Below are 12,854 nucleotides of genomic sequence, written 5' to 3'. Positions count from 1 at the left end.
ACTGATTAGTAGAGCAAGAGCAGAGGCAGCGTGTCAGAAACACTGTTCTTTCAGACCCGTCTGAACTCTGACCCGACTACCTGTACGTTCGGGGTCGCTGGTTCAGGGTGGCGGTGCGGACCGGACTCGGCAGCTGTCCAGCACCCGCATTGTTTCTCGTCGGGCTGGAGGCGTAATCGTTGGGCACGACGGGAGGGCGCACCGGCTCCAGTGTCCTGTAGGGGGAGTTCTTGTGCCTGTACGTGCAAGACGTAAAGGTGAGGAAGAGGTTCGCACAGGAAGACAGACCTGCAGCGCTGGTCGTCTGTCCCACTGCGTCAAACTCTTTTTCATTTTGGGCCATGTCAAGATCATGTTCTTAAAGGGCCGGTGGTGCCAAAGTGTACTGATAAAACACATTAACAAACTGTTCAAATATTAATAAATAGCAGTAAGTTCAAAAATTAAAAATTAAAATTAAATAGTATCAAACATCTTGTGTTTTAGTGATATTGCACTATTGCATAGTTATGCACTATTATGCAATAGTGCAAAAAAACTGCAGAGATCTGTTGATTTTGTGTGAATTTTCAAGGAATCGCAAAAAAACGGTGGGATTGATCGATACAATTTGGTATATGGACTCTAGAGGGCCACATTTGGCCCACGAGCCTCGAGTTTGACACCAACATATCCTGTTAAGAAACCACAAGGGGGCGCTGCAAAACACTGTTTTTTTTTTACCCTTAAAAAGTTGTAGTAAGTATTTAGCTGTAACAGCTCCTGCTGTTTAATAGTCATGGTAATAATAACTACAGCAGAATGAAACTGACTCTCTCTTGCTGTAAAAGAAAAGTCAAGCCAAGTTTAAAGGTGGGGATGTATTTTTAGACAATTACTCCTGCAGCACAGCAGAACTGTAGAAATGTAGGACATAAAAGCAGAACAAAAAGACTCCAAAATTTAATGACACATTCACAATAAAAACCAATCTCCCACGTTGAACCTCCCACTCCCCCCCAAATAAATCTAAGTTAGGCATCAATATAAACTCAGAAGGCACAATTAAAAATGAAAAAGGAAACAATTTCAAGACATAATGAGCACAGAGTCCGTTAAAAACTCTGCACCCACGGTTGAACAAACACGAGGCCAAACAAAAGGACTCATTGTTAGCCGAAGTAAAAGCTGGTGATGAATGGAGCGTTTCTCAGGCAGGATAAGAAACATCTATCTGCTACAATGTCGAAGCAGCCATGTGGGTGTCTCTATTCTAGATCTCTGGAGCTCACCAAGTTTTTTTTAATCCTGGCTGAATGGAGCTTTTTCACTGGAACAGAACGAATGCAGAATGTACAAAAATGACTCAATGTTCCTCTCGGTAGTTAGTTAATGCGGGGAAGAAAAAAAAAAAAAGAAAAGTGTGTGTGCTGTCAGAAGGAGCGGTTTGTCGGCAGCGTGTCGCCGACTTTCTGCTGTGCGGTTGTCCGCTCCCTGCCTGTCTATGGGGAGGATTCAGAGAGGCAGGCTCGTTGGCACGGTTATCACCAACCGCTAAGCTGCTTCTGTTCGCCGCTCCGAGAAACCGCACTTTGGATCAAACAGTGAATGAAGATGGAGAGGTGTTGCTGGACAGAAAGCTGGAGATTACCTCCATTTTCACAACACGAAACACCAACACAACCCTTATCGGGGCGTACTGGTTTAAAGGTTCTGCTGTTATGCTATTATTTAACCACTAACTCTGTCGATTGAGGGTGAAACAGCCGGTTGATCAGCAGGTTACAGGAAACTGGAAGGAACATAGAGAGAGACAAGAGGAGACGCCCGCTGACTCTGGCAGCTCAGCCTACCTAGCTCCATATGCATACAGTTTTTCACACTCTGCCATATTACAATCACAACCTTTAAAACTGCAGTATGTAACTTGATAGAGCTCTCACTATGCGCTGAAGTATTAGATAACCTGTGAAAAAAATCAAGCTCCTTCTTCCCTCTCCTTGTTCTATTGCCGTCTGCAGAAATCCAACGCAACCAATCAGAAACAACCAATCAGAGTCAGAAGGAGGGTCTTAACACTGTCAATCAACCTCGTGTACACAGTGCTAAAGGTGCTAATGATGGGGAAACAACTTTACGTTACAGGAAAGCCGTTTATCAGCCGTCATCTAATGCTAACTAGTCTTAGCATTCACAGCAGGCTCTGCTCTGGGGAACAGAGACAATGGGAGAGGGTGTGTAGCAGGGTATACACAAGCTTGATTGACAGCGCTAAGACCCTTCTCCTGTCTCTGATTGGTTGTTTCTGACTGGGAGTGGTGCATTTCTATAGATGGCAGTAGAACTGCAGGGAGAAAGCTCGATTTTGTCACGGAAAAAATGCCTCATGTTCTACTGTGTGACAGTTTTAACAAATACGTAAAAAGACAAACCATATTTTTATAAAAGTTACATTCTCCAGCTTTAAAGAACAAAAACAATGTATAGCTTAAGGAATATCTTACATATTAAAACCTGAAAACTGAGGTATACATTTGTCTTCAACACTCTCTGATCTGATAAATAAAGTTCAGTGAAACCAACTGGCTTCAGAAATCTGTGTGTAATTTAATGACCCCAACAAAACAGCTGGAGCTGCAAAAGAATCTGGTAAAATGTTGGATGGATAGTTTTTCAGGGCCCTGCTGGTAAAACAAAGCTACGGCTGCTGGTTTAAATGCCCACCAGACGCCGCCAGCCTGAGTTGTTTCTCATAATTGTGGTGTATTTTTTTGACGCGAGTTGAACAATACAACAATGTGCGTCTCCATCTAGCTTAGCAGTCTGACTGTCAGTGAGAACATACAGAAACAAAGGACCTGAAGGAGGGTGGTAACATAAAAAAAGACAGACAGTGAAAACAATGTCACAATTCCCAAATGAAGAGTGTCCAAGTTGGTATATGAATCATATATTGAGTCTGGGTGGCAGTGTGATGAAATGTGACACTGAACGACACACCAAGATGCAGCTTTTGCTCCAATGTTTGAGGTTTGGTTTGATTCAAAAGAGGAAAATGAGGGTTTTTTGTTTCCTCGGTCAGAGTAGCAGTTAGCTTGGAAGAGTCAACAATTATATCCACTTCTAAAGTGACAGATGCAGACAAAAGTGGATAAAAGAAGAGGGAACAACTGTAGGACATAAAAAAAATACAATTATAGTGTAGGAGAAAGGGGAGTAAAATACAGGTAGAGAAAAGACCAAAAGATGGATAAAAACAGCTTGGTGACCTAGATGTTTAAGGGCAAAGAACACAACAAGCTCTCACAACAGATGACGTCATTCCTCAGAGCGCTGCATTTCTGTACAAGTGTGTGTGGGTGTGTGTGATTTCCCTCTGCCAGCTCAAATCTGTAATAACCTCGTCACAGGACCCCGTCTTTTCACGAGAGATTTAAATATGCGCAAGCTGCAGCCTGTTTCTAAGAGATTTCCAAAGAAAAACACAAGAGAAGTTGACCGTCTCATCCGACTTTAACCATGTGTCTTCCAGAGCACGAAAAGAGTCACAAAGTTGAATAATTTACAGGAGAGTATGGAAATTACATCAGATGAGAGTAAACAAAGTGAAAGTAGGTGTACATACCCCAAGATTCCTTTCCCCGCTCTTGGAGGGCTGGGTGGTTTCTGGGTCGGGGGGTTAGTCCGGGACAGACCTCCTCCAAGTTTCAGACTCTGCTGCCCATTTACCTGAGAAATAAACGCTCTCTATCAAAACTACTTAGTATGGACAGATTTTGTTTTATTATAATCTAAATCTCTTTTAAAACTCAAAATTATACACCACTTTGTCTTCGTCTCCCAAAGAAAATCCCAACAAAACATTTTGACATTTGAAAAACGCAAAGAAGTCCCAGAAGTTTAATACTTTTCTGGACCACCGTGTGACATTTCCTTGGTTAGCGTCAAGTTTATGCCAGTATAGTAACATCTCTCGGTTGTCGAGATGGAAAATACTACAAGAAGAAGAATCTCAACATCCGTATTTGTATACCAGTTTAAATAAAAGACGTTTCGAATAGAGGTAAAAAAGCCACAATTTGTTCTGAATGACCATCAGACATTATCGAGTATAAAATAAAGCAGCACTTCTTCCTTTTTGCTTTTAACATCCTCTACCATCTCCAGGTAAGACACATAGATGCATTTTCTCTGTGCTGTGTGTAGGTGTGTTGCAGATTCTTACCTTGAACCTCATCAACCACTTAACACATCAGTGACAGCAGATGGAACAGGAGGAAAAGGAGACAGAAGACATTTTTATCTAAGGGTTAGACAGAGAGCAACTGCATCATGCAAATACGGTCAGTCGGTAGGAGCAGCAGACAGAAAATGCAAGGCAGAAAGAGAGCTTCAGATAAACACCGGCAGAGATAGAGACGGAGAAACACAGATCAGGATTCTTTAGTTTGGTTGTAGTTTGTGATGCAGTGGTACTGAGGCGCGCAGCTAAATAAATCATTTTGAAAACAGAGATAGATAAATAAAACTACAGCCCAAGGGAATACTTTTCATCATTTGTGATACACTGGAACGGTTCTCTGCCCAGGGTGACACTGTACCAGTGGGTAGCAGAAACACTTAAGAAAAAAGATATAAGTTGTACACAAAACAAATTTCTATAAGTTGTTTGCTTGTCCAGATGTTAGAAAGAGAGAGAGAGAGAGAGAGAGAGAGAGAGAGAGAGAGAGAGAGAGAGAGAGAGAGAGAGAGAGATAGAGAAAGCATTCTGCACAGCGAATTCATGCAAGAACTTCAGCCGGTTATGAACCAAAACATCCTGGTTTTGATTAAAACCGTTTTAGAAAGGTTAACATTTGATGTATCTCATCAGTCGCCGCCTTGCATCTCACTTTTTAAAGTCTGAGCTTCAGTTACATTCACAAAAAAAAAATCTTGTGAAAATTTTGAAATTAAAAACACTGTAAAAAATGTTCTATTGTGAGGTTTACACTAAGTTCCCCAGGCAGATGGAGAAAAAGGGTGGATCCTGATCTAGAAAAACATTTTCAAAATTCTGCAAAAGTTTGCAAAATGCTGGATTACTTTTGTGAAATCCTAAACTACTTCTGTGAGTTCACGCAAAATTTTTGCTACATATTTAAGGATTTTAAAGAATCTCGCAAAAGTAAGTTGGAATCATTTTTTTCCCTCCAAATCCGTTGAGGAGCTCTGTAGCTTTCCTATCATGTTCTCAATTAAAATAAAACCCAATACAATAACTTCCAATTTGTTTATTTTTCAGTTTCAGAGAAACGTTAACATGCTGGTCACCGTCACAGAACTTTACGGTCTGCCACTACCTTAATTACACCATCAATCACTGTTATTAGCTCATTTCTGCCACCTACCTTGACTCCATGTCCAGTGTCATCCAGCACGCTGTAGTCAATGGGCTTCCTGATGTAGCGCACCGGCCTCTCCAGGTTGGCTGGGGCGATGATTTTATGGGAGCGGGACGTGTTTTTGTTGGTGGTCAGTATGCCAATCTCACGCCTCGCCACCTTCTCCTTGTGGATGTCGACTGTCTGTAAGGAGGAACAAAGAGTCGATAGTTGGACTTCTTATGATTTTGATCAAATGATGCGTAAAGATCATCCCAACAGATCACAAACCTTGTCCATATATGTTGTAATAACTGTTTACCACTCCAAAACACTGACAGAACCCAAAGTCATTTTTTGTTTCCAAGTTGAACTCGATATTTTTTTTCTCTCAGAAAGGCAGTTTGGCTTCAAATCTTCCCTTGGAATCACTGATTCCCTCATTTCCTCACCGGCTGTTCAAAACCCAAAGAGTGTTCAGTGTGAGAATGAAATTCTCACTGCTCTGTGTTCTCACACTGTGGATATTTTTGGAGAAGTCCTAACATGGATGACAGCCTGGCAGTGGAGCTTGGGAGTCAGTAGAAGAGAAATCCACGCTGAAGGATACTTTACTCTGGTTATCGAGTGAAATTATTTACAGAAAGCAGCATCCATGTGTGCATCGTATGCGGGTGGACCACTGTATAGGGTCGGTCTGTTGAGAGCACATGAAACGAGAAAATGCTTCTTAATATAGAATGATTAGAGGATCAAGGAAGAGTCTAATTTGTTTTGGCATCGCATGTCATGAGGAGATTTTTACATGTTTGACAAAAAAAAACAAATACTTTTTTGATAATGTATGGACAATTACATACTCAGAAGAGCTGTATGACCAACAGCAAGGCGGCCAGCTGACCTGACTGACTGACTGTGTCCATCATCTCTGGATAACCGGGTGCACTATCCAGTTGAGGGAACATGGAGCACATGCACTGCTGTGTTTTTGTTTTTGACCATCTACCAGCGGATCGGTGCCCAACATCTTTCTGTTTAGGTGAGCAAGCAGAAGGACTGCTGGGAAACCTGTATTGTGTGGTCTGTATGAGAGTTAAAGACCAGAGTGATGAGGTGAAGACAACACAGCGTTTTGTCACCATAGAGACTGTCACTAAGGTGACAAGAACTATGACAGGTGAAGCTTCTTACTAAGGCGTCGTTTAATCTTCTGATCAAGATGAATGTCTATATTCTTAATATCTATGAAATGATCAATTAATTACCTAGAAAGATGACAGGAGTGGTATTTTCAATGACATGATGAGGCTGGAATAGGCTTTTAGTGTAACAATTTTTGGGAAGTTTTATTTTAATCTCCAAGATATGAATTCAAAACATTGTCATTTAGGAAAGCAGCAGAACAGTTTATCTGCTGCTTTCAATACAATGTTTATGAGCATCAATACATTCATAGATATATCCAGTAAATTATATGTTCAGATGAAGCGAAGCTGTCAGATTAAAAGCATCTTTTGAAAATTATTAAAGATGTTTCATTAAGCCCATATTTATGTTTTTAAAAATTGTTTTTTTTGTTTTAATCTGATGTAACATACTAGTATAATAATTTTGGGCTTAACTGTGAAGCATAAGATTTAAAGCAAAGAAACACAAAACACTGAGTCCCTTTTGCCTCCAGCTACTGACAGAAAACCAAAGTTTTATGCCGTACACACACTGGACCTCGTCCTAACAATGGCTGTTTTTTTTAGTTGTCTCTGATGTTGCATGAATAATGTCTTGGTTGATTGCAGCTGCATAAAATGCTAAATGCGTTACATAAGAGTATCTTAGTGTTTGTGAAAGCGAAGAAGCCTCACAGTGCGAAGTGTTCGCCTACATAACAGATGCGAGTGTCTTTCTGAACAGAAAGTGGTGATTATAACGTGCAACCTCAGCCTGGGCCGACACAAGCAGAGAGAAGCATCTCATTATGGCTGCATGGAAACTGCTCCGATAATTCGGAGGTCTAAGGGGGAGAATGGACCCTCTGTACCGCTCAGAAGTACAACTTAATTCCTCTAAGCGATCATCGGTGCACTAATTCTTTTCAACCGAAGCCTTTTCCTAGCATTCGGCTTATTTTCTTATGGAAGCTGGCTGGGTTTGTCTGAGATGAATGCACTTGACAGAGCTGCCGTTGTGTAGGAGTGCAGCACAGTGTAACTCTCTGGATCGCTAGTGATGCTTCACACCTATGACTGTACTGGAGGGGTGCTTACATATTCCAGCTGAGTAACACAATGGGAAATTGTGCTTTATCTCCTCGGATTTGGCATTCATAAAAAAGAGGCGATACTGACTCTCAATGGACACGTTGCAACGTGACGTCACGCACGCAAGAAGTTGCTAGCTGACGATGACGACCATTGGTTTTAGCTGTCAACATAATGTGTTAAGTCTTAAATGTACACGTGATATATACAAGAAAAAAGGATGCAGTGCTTTGCTATTACTTCTCAACACTGCGATATCTAGGTAACAAGGTCAGGAAAAAATGTTAATTAAAAAAAATATAGCAATGGAAAGAGAGGTGGTTCAGTTATGCTAGCTTGACTTTGACAACCTTAGCATCTAGCTGGGTTGTAGAATTTGGTGTGTTTTGGTTCAGCTAAAAAAATAAGAAATGTTCTTATATCAGCTGCTTCTCTGATATGATAAAAATTTGTGGAACTTGTTTCCAAATTCAAGATGGCACCTTTTGTAATTTTATGCTAAGCAGATGAAACTCTTAAACAGATTCCGGTACAGTCTGGAATTAAAGCTTAGTAATTAAGATTGAGTAAACTCACTGTCTCTATGCGAACATCACAAAGAAAAATGATTACATTGTTTAACAGAGTTAGGGATATAGATCACACAGTTCAAACTAAGGCTGGGAGATACGGCTTATAAATCAAATTGCAGAATTTTTCTTCTTTTTTCTTTTTGCAACCAAATTTTAAAAAAATTTAATCGAAAAATCGGATTTGGTAACCAAATCCGATTTAAAATCCGATTAAATTTTTTTTTTCTTCACTTTTTCTAAATTAGAAATTACAGACAAAAAATATTTTCAAAACGTGGCTTTTATTTTAATCATCCCTTCTGTGAGATCTACAATAAAGTATTAGGTCAAGAATTTTTGTTTGATATGAGAATAAAGTCACATAATATTAGAAGAAAAAAGATGCAATTTTACTAGAAAAACATCTTAAAATTAAGAGAAAAAAGACATTTTAATGAGAAAAAGCCTCCATAGTCATTCAGACCTGACCTGCAGAGTCCGAGAGGATCTTTCTTCAAAATACTCTGTCATTTCCTCAGTCGTTTCAAGGTTCTGCTGCTGATAATAATTTGACGGTGATGTGTTAAAAGGTGAAATATTTCCTGTGAAAAATGGTCAACATTCCTCAATTTAATTTAAATTTTTTGTTATTTTTCATGTTGGTGTTTTCATAAAGACATGACTGTACCCTTGTTATGTTAAGACTTTATTGTCGTATTTTAAAAGAAACTCGTACTCTGGCCCTGATAATGTCATCACAGTTTTACGTTTTTAGGCTTGATGTTTATTTTGCGAGTATCAATAAGTGGTAATCTGAACACATCAGTGGTTGGTTAGTTAATTTAAACACCTGATGATCTGTCAGAGAGGGCGTGTGGATCGCTGTATTTCTTTTAAAAACAATGAAATGTCTCAATAGAGAAATAGCTTGTACCAAACATGCATCCTAATCATGCATTTGGCACACATACGTAAAGAAAGACAACATGTTTCTGCACTTTAGCTGCTTCTTGATGGCTGTGAATAGTTCTTTTGATCACTAAGTACAAAGTTCAGAAATAGATTCAGAGCTGCTCCACTCAGCCTGAGAGAGGCTAACATAAATGAACCTTCATGCATGCATACATGATTATGACATGGTTACACCCACGAGTCCTTTTCCTCTGAATAACAGAACCATGTATGGCTTTATTCATCATGTTCTCCAAAAATCAATGTTTCATAAATGCTGCGACATTTCTTTGGTTTCAAAGAAGAACAATAGAGAGAAAACAGAATCGTGCAAATAGAAGTTATTGAACTTGTTTTAATTTGCTATTAATTGATTTACTGCTTATTGTGACAGGCCTAAGTGGGAGTTAAAATGCATAAACACTAAAAGGGTATGAATATTTTTGGAAGGCGCTACATATCGATACACACACATAAATGGATATTTCCTATTCGCTTCCTGACTGTGATGTTTTTCACTCAAGTGAGAGCATTTAGCGCCACCAGACCTGTGAGATGTGGTTGACGGAGCTCTCCATGCGGCGGAGCTGCGAGGCCTGGATGTCGAGCATCTGCAGCACATTGTTGGCCAGCGTGTTGATAAGGTAGGCGACGCTGGCCAGAGACTGGGTGGTGTAGCTCTTGGTCTCCTCCAGCGCTTGCTCTTTGTCTGCAGACTGTGGACGGAGGGGACAGGAGACAGATTTGGGACAGGAGTCAGGCAAGACGAACAGCTTAAAAAAAAACGAACAAAGATAAACTGCAACAAGTCTTTCAAATGATTCAGAAAGTGCAACTAGGAGTTCTAAACATCGTAATATAAAATAAATGATAAAGCACAAAGCATAGAATTACACTGAATAGATCTGCCCTTATGGATCGGTCACATTTGCATCAATACCCGATCTCGAATTCTCTTTCAAAATCGGATCGTTGCATCTCCAGATGTATGTAAACTTCTGGTTTCAGCTGCTTAGTGCAAATCCAAGGTCTGCATGTACATAAACATCAAGGCTGGTGGATGGTGTGTGTGTCTGACAGCATTCTTAAATTTGGGACCAGGATGCTGCGACATCAGACCATTCTAACACAACTAATCACTACTTTAACACAAACCTTCAAAATAAAACCAATAGCTTCAAGGTTTCAAGAAATCATGCTGGGTGGATGTATGGAAAATATATGTACAGTCCTCATAAGTACAGAAATACCATCTATGTGTGTGTGCATGCGTGTGTGTGTGTGTGCTCAAGCACAATATAGGTCAGCGCAAATTCATTCATGCCTGAAGTTGACAAGAAACACACTGACACCCAAACGTGTATCTACGCGTGTTTGCGTGTGTGTGCGCGCGCAGATGCACAGAGACGAGAAAGATGATAACTGACAACGCAAAAGGAAACACGCGCACACCCAGTTTGTGTCACGACTTCAGATGACCCATTGCCCTACATTCGCAGTCAGACCCCAAATCCACGCTTCTTGAGCCACACCACAGCTCCAGAAAACATTTCAATCTGCCCCGGCTTCCGGTCCTGTCAGCGGCTTTAGGAGCAGCTTCCACTTTCTGCAGGCGAACCGCCAGTGGTGAAGCCAAGTGCTACCTGAGGTCATACAGACACGGAGGCAGTTAAAGCATTATAATTGGCTGCATTAAAATTCCTCTACGGGTAACAAACGAGCTCGACTGCTCATTAAAATAATCCTGCTCAAACATGGTTGAGATGTTACTGCCAAATTTTTCTTCTATGAATACGCAAGGTCCCTCAATCTCTATGTAGAATTTATGTGAACTAAAAATAAAAAAGCGGCCACTTGATCCCTGTGCTGCTTCCGTCTAACCTCTGGCTGCTGAGACTCTGGAAAGTCACTCCTGGATATGCGCCAAGCTACATTATTATGGTGAGATTTTAACGTTGAGGGGGCATGAGGAGAAAATCAAACGATATCGTCGTCACAATATTTCACTGTACGATGGAGATGACTCACAGTGGCAGACAATGACACTCTCCTTGTGATTAGTATTAATTGGGATGAAGGATGTGGAATTCACAGTGTCCTGCTGCATCAGGACTGGTTATGTTTTCACACCTGACAGTCCAGTTCTAATGGGGACCAAAATTGCAACATTTGTTTCATCTTCAGCTTTCGCACTTTGCTGTCACACTGCACTGTGTCAAAGAACCAAACCCTTTGAAAAACCTGTTCCCCTCCTCGCCTGTGGTGGCGCTGCACCAAGAACCACTGAAGGAAATGACATGGAAGCCTCTAAAGAAAACACTGACCGCAACTGTCCTTCATGAAATGTAAGCAAAAAATGGAGTGGCGTCAGATTTTAGTAGTTGCAGGATTTCTCTCTTGTATTTGGTAAAACACCACAAGCCATTTTTCCTGCTAGTGCTTGTTTTTGTGCGTTTGCTTTGGCTGTATTTACCCAGAATGCTTTGCACTATGATCCACTTCCTGCTTTTAAAGCAGTCTCCGGTCTGCTTGGCGTTCACATACACATTCGAATCGCACCAGAGATCACTTTAACCAAAAGATCTGGGTTTTTAGGCGTACCAGAGTTTGAATTTTTGGTCTGTATCAGAGTTTTTACCCAAAGACCCAGAATCTCTGGGCAAAGGAAGTAGAGTTCATTTAAAACAGATTGAACAAGGCTGGTGTGAATGCACTTTTAGTGTACCATTACAAGTTAGATTACTCTCATATTTAAGGATAAATTGACCATCATGGAAATTATGTTTCAATGTTCAATAGTGCTCCTAAACGGTCAAAAAAACAGAGAAATATTAATGAAAAAGTAGGAAATGTCATCAGTTTCAATTTCATTTTCAATCATCTAGCATGCTGAGGGGAGTAAACCACATAGCATAGTGTGAGATGAATTAACACTGAGATTGGTTAATTGGTTAATTGCTACATGTTAAGAGCTGTGACCCTCAGATGGAAGTTTTTTGACACTTGGTGATCAAACAGTGTGAAATACTTAATAAGACAATGCTGGAGCATTATCTTCTATGTCTTTGTGCCAAACTTAGTTTTAGGCGGTTGGTTGTACTCTTTTGGCTGATAAGTGCATGTCCTCATACAGCTGTAATAATAGCAACATGATCTTTTCTCTTTTGAGAGGCTGAAAGTTGGCTGAAAGTACTGCAGTGCGTGATGGTAAAATTTTGGCTGATTTCAGTCCCTAAAAATTAAATTAAAGGCAGAATGTCCTTTTGTAAGATTTATATGTATGTTTACATTCAGGTAAATCTGTAGTTAAGGCTTATGTGTTGTTGAAATTTCTTGTTTTGAATCCTTTAAATGTCTTTCTATCTCAGTTTTTAATTTTGGTCTGCCAAGCTTTTTTTCTTCAATATTTCTATTTCCTTTCCTCCTTAAATTTATGACAACATCCTTACATCTCCACAGCTCGCTCTTTTTCCTATCAGACCTCTAACGTCCCGTTAGCACTGACCTAGTTGGACTGCTGCCTTCTTTGGCCTAAGGCGAGGGCAGACCAACACACACACACACACACACACACACACACACACACACACGTACTGATGTTAATAAACCCAGATTTTTATTTCCAACTAAATTCATATACATGAATCATATTAGATCTACACGGACTCGTGTGCACACTCTGATTCCTCTGACCTCTTTTTTTTAATGAAGACATATGTGAGTTTATTAATCACCATCTGGATGTTTCCTGC

The 12,854-nt window shown here is 40.3% G+C and overlaps 1 protein-coding gene across 1 annotated transcript in view; it reads right to left on the bottom strand.

The window, feature by feature from the left end:
* The window catches only part of LOC106927248 (abl interactor 2-like), a 34,197-nt gene that overhangs the window by 9,994 nt on the left and 11,349 nt on the right, over window positions 1-12,854 (bottom strand). Inside the window, exons 2-5 of the mRNA XM_088011715.1 lie at window positions 9,651-9,818; window positions 5,370-5,546; window positions 3,605-3,708; window positions 81-236 (exon numbers count right to left, since the gene is read on the bottom strand). Of these exons, the coding sequence (XP_087867841.1) occupies window positions 81-236; window positions 3,605-3,708; window positions 5,370-5,546; window positions 9,651-9,818 (605 nt within the window). The remainder of the gene's footprint in view (window positions 1-80; window positions 237-3,604; window positions 3,709-5,369; window positions 5,547-9,650; window positions 9,819-12,854) is intronic.

Source organism: Poecilia mexicana, unplaced genomic scaffold (genome assembly GCF_051168715.1).
Source record: "Poecilia mexicana isolate PSO_F unplaced genomic scaffold, ASM5116871v1 scaffold_2, whole genome shotgun sequence".
NCBI classification, from domain to species: Eukaryota; Metazoa; Chordata; class Actinopteri; order Cyprinodontiformes; family Poeciliidae; genus Poecilia; species Poecilia mexicana.
The sequence above is the reverse complement of the archived record's forward strand: the minus strand, read 5'-3'. Positions and strand labels throughout refer to the sequence as shown.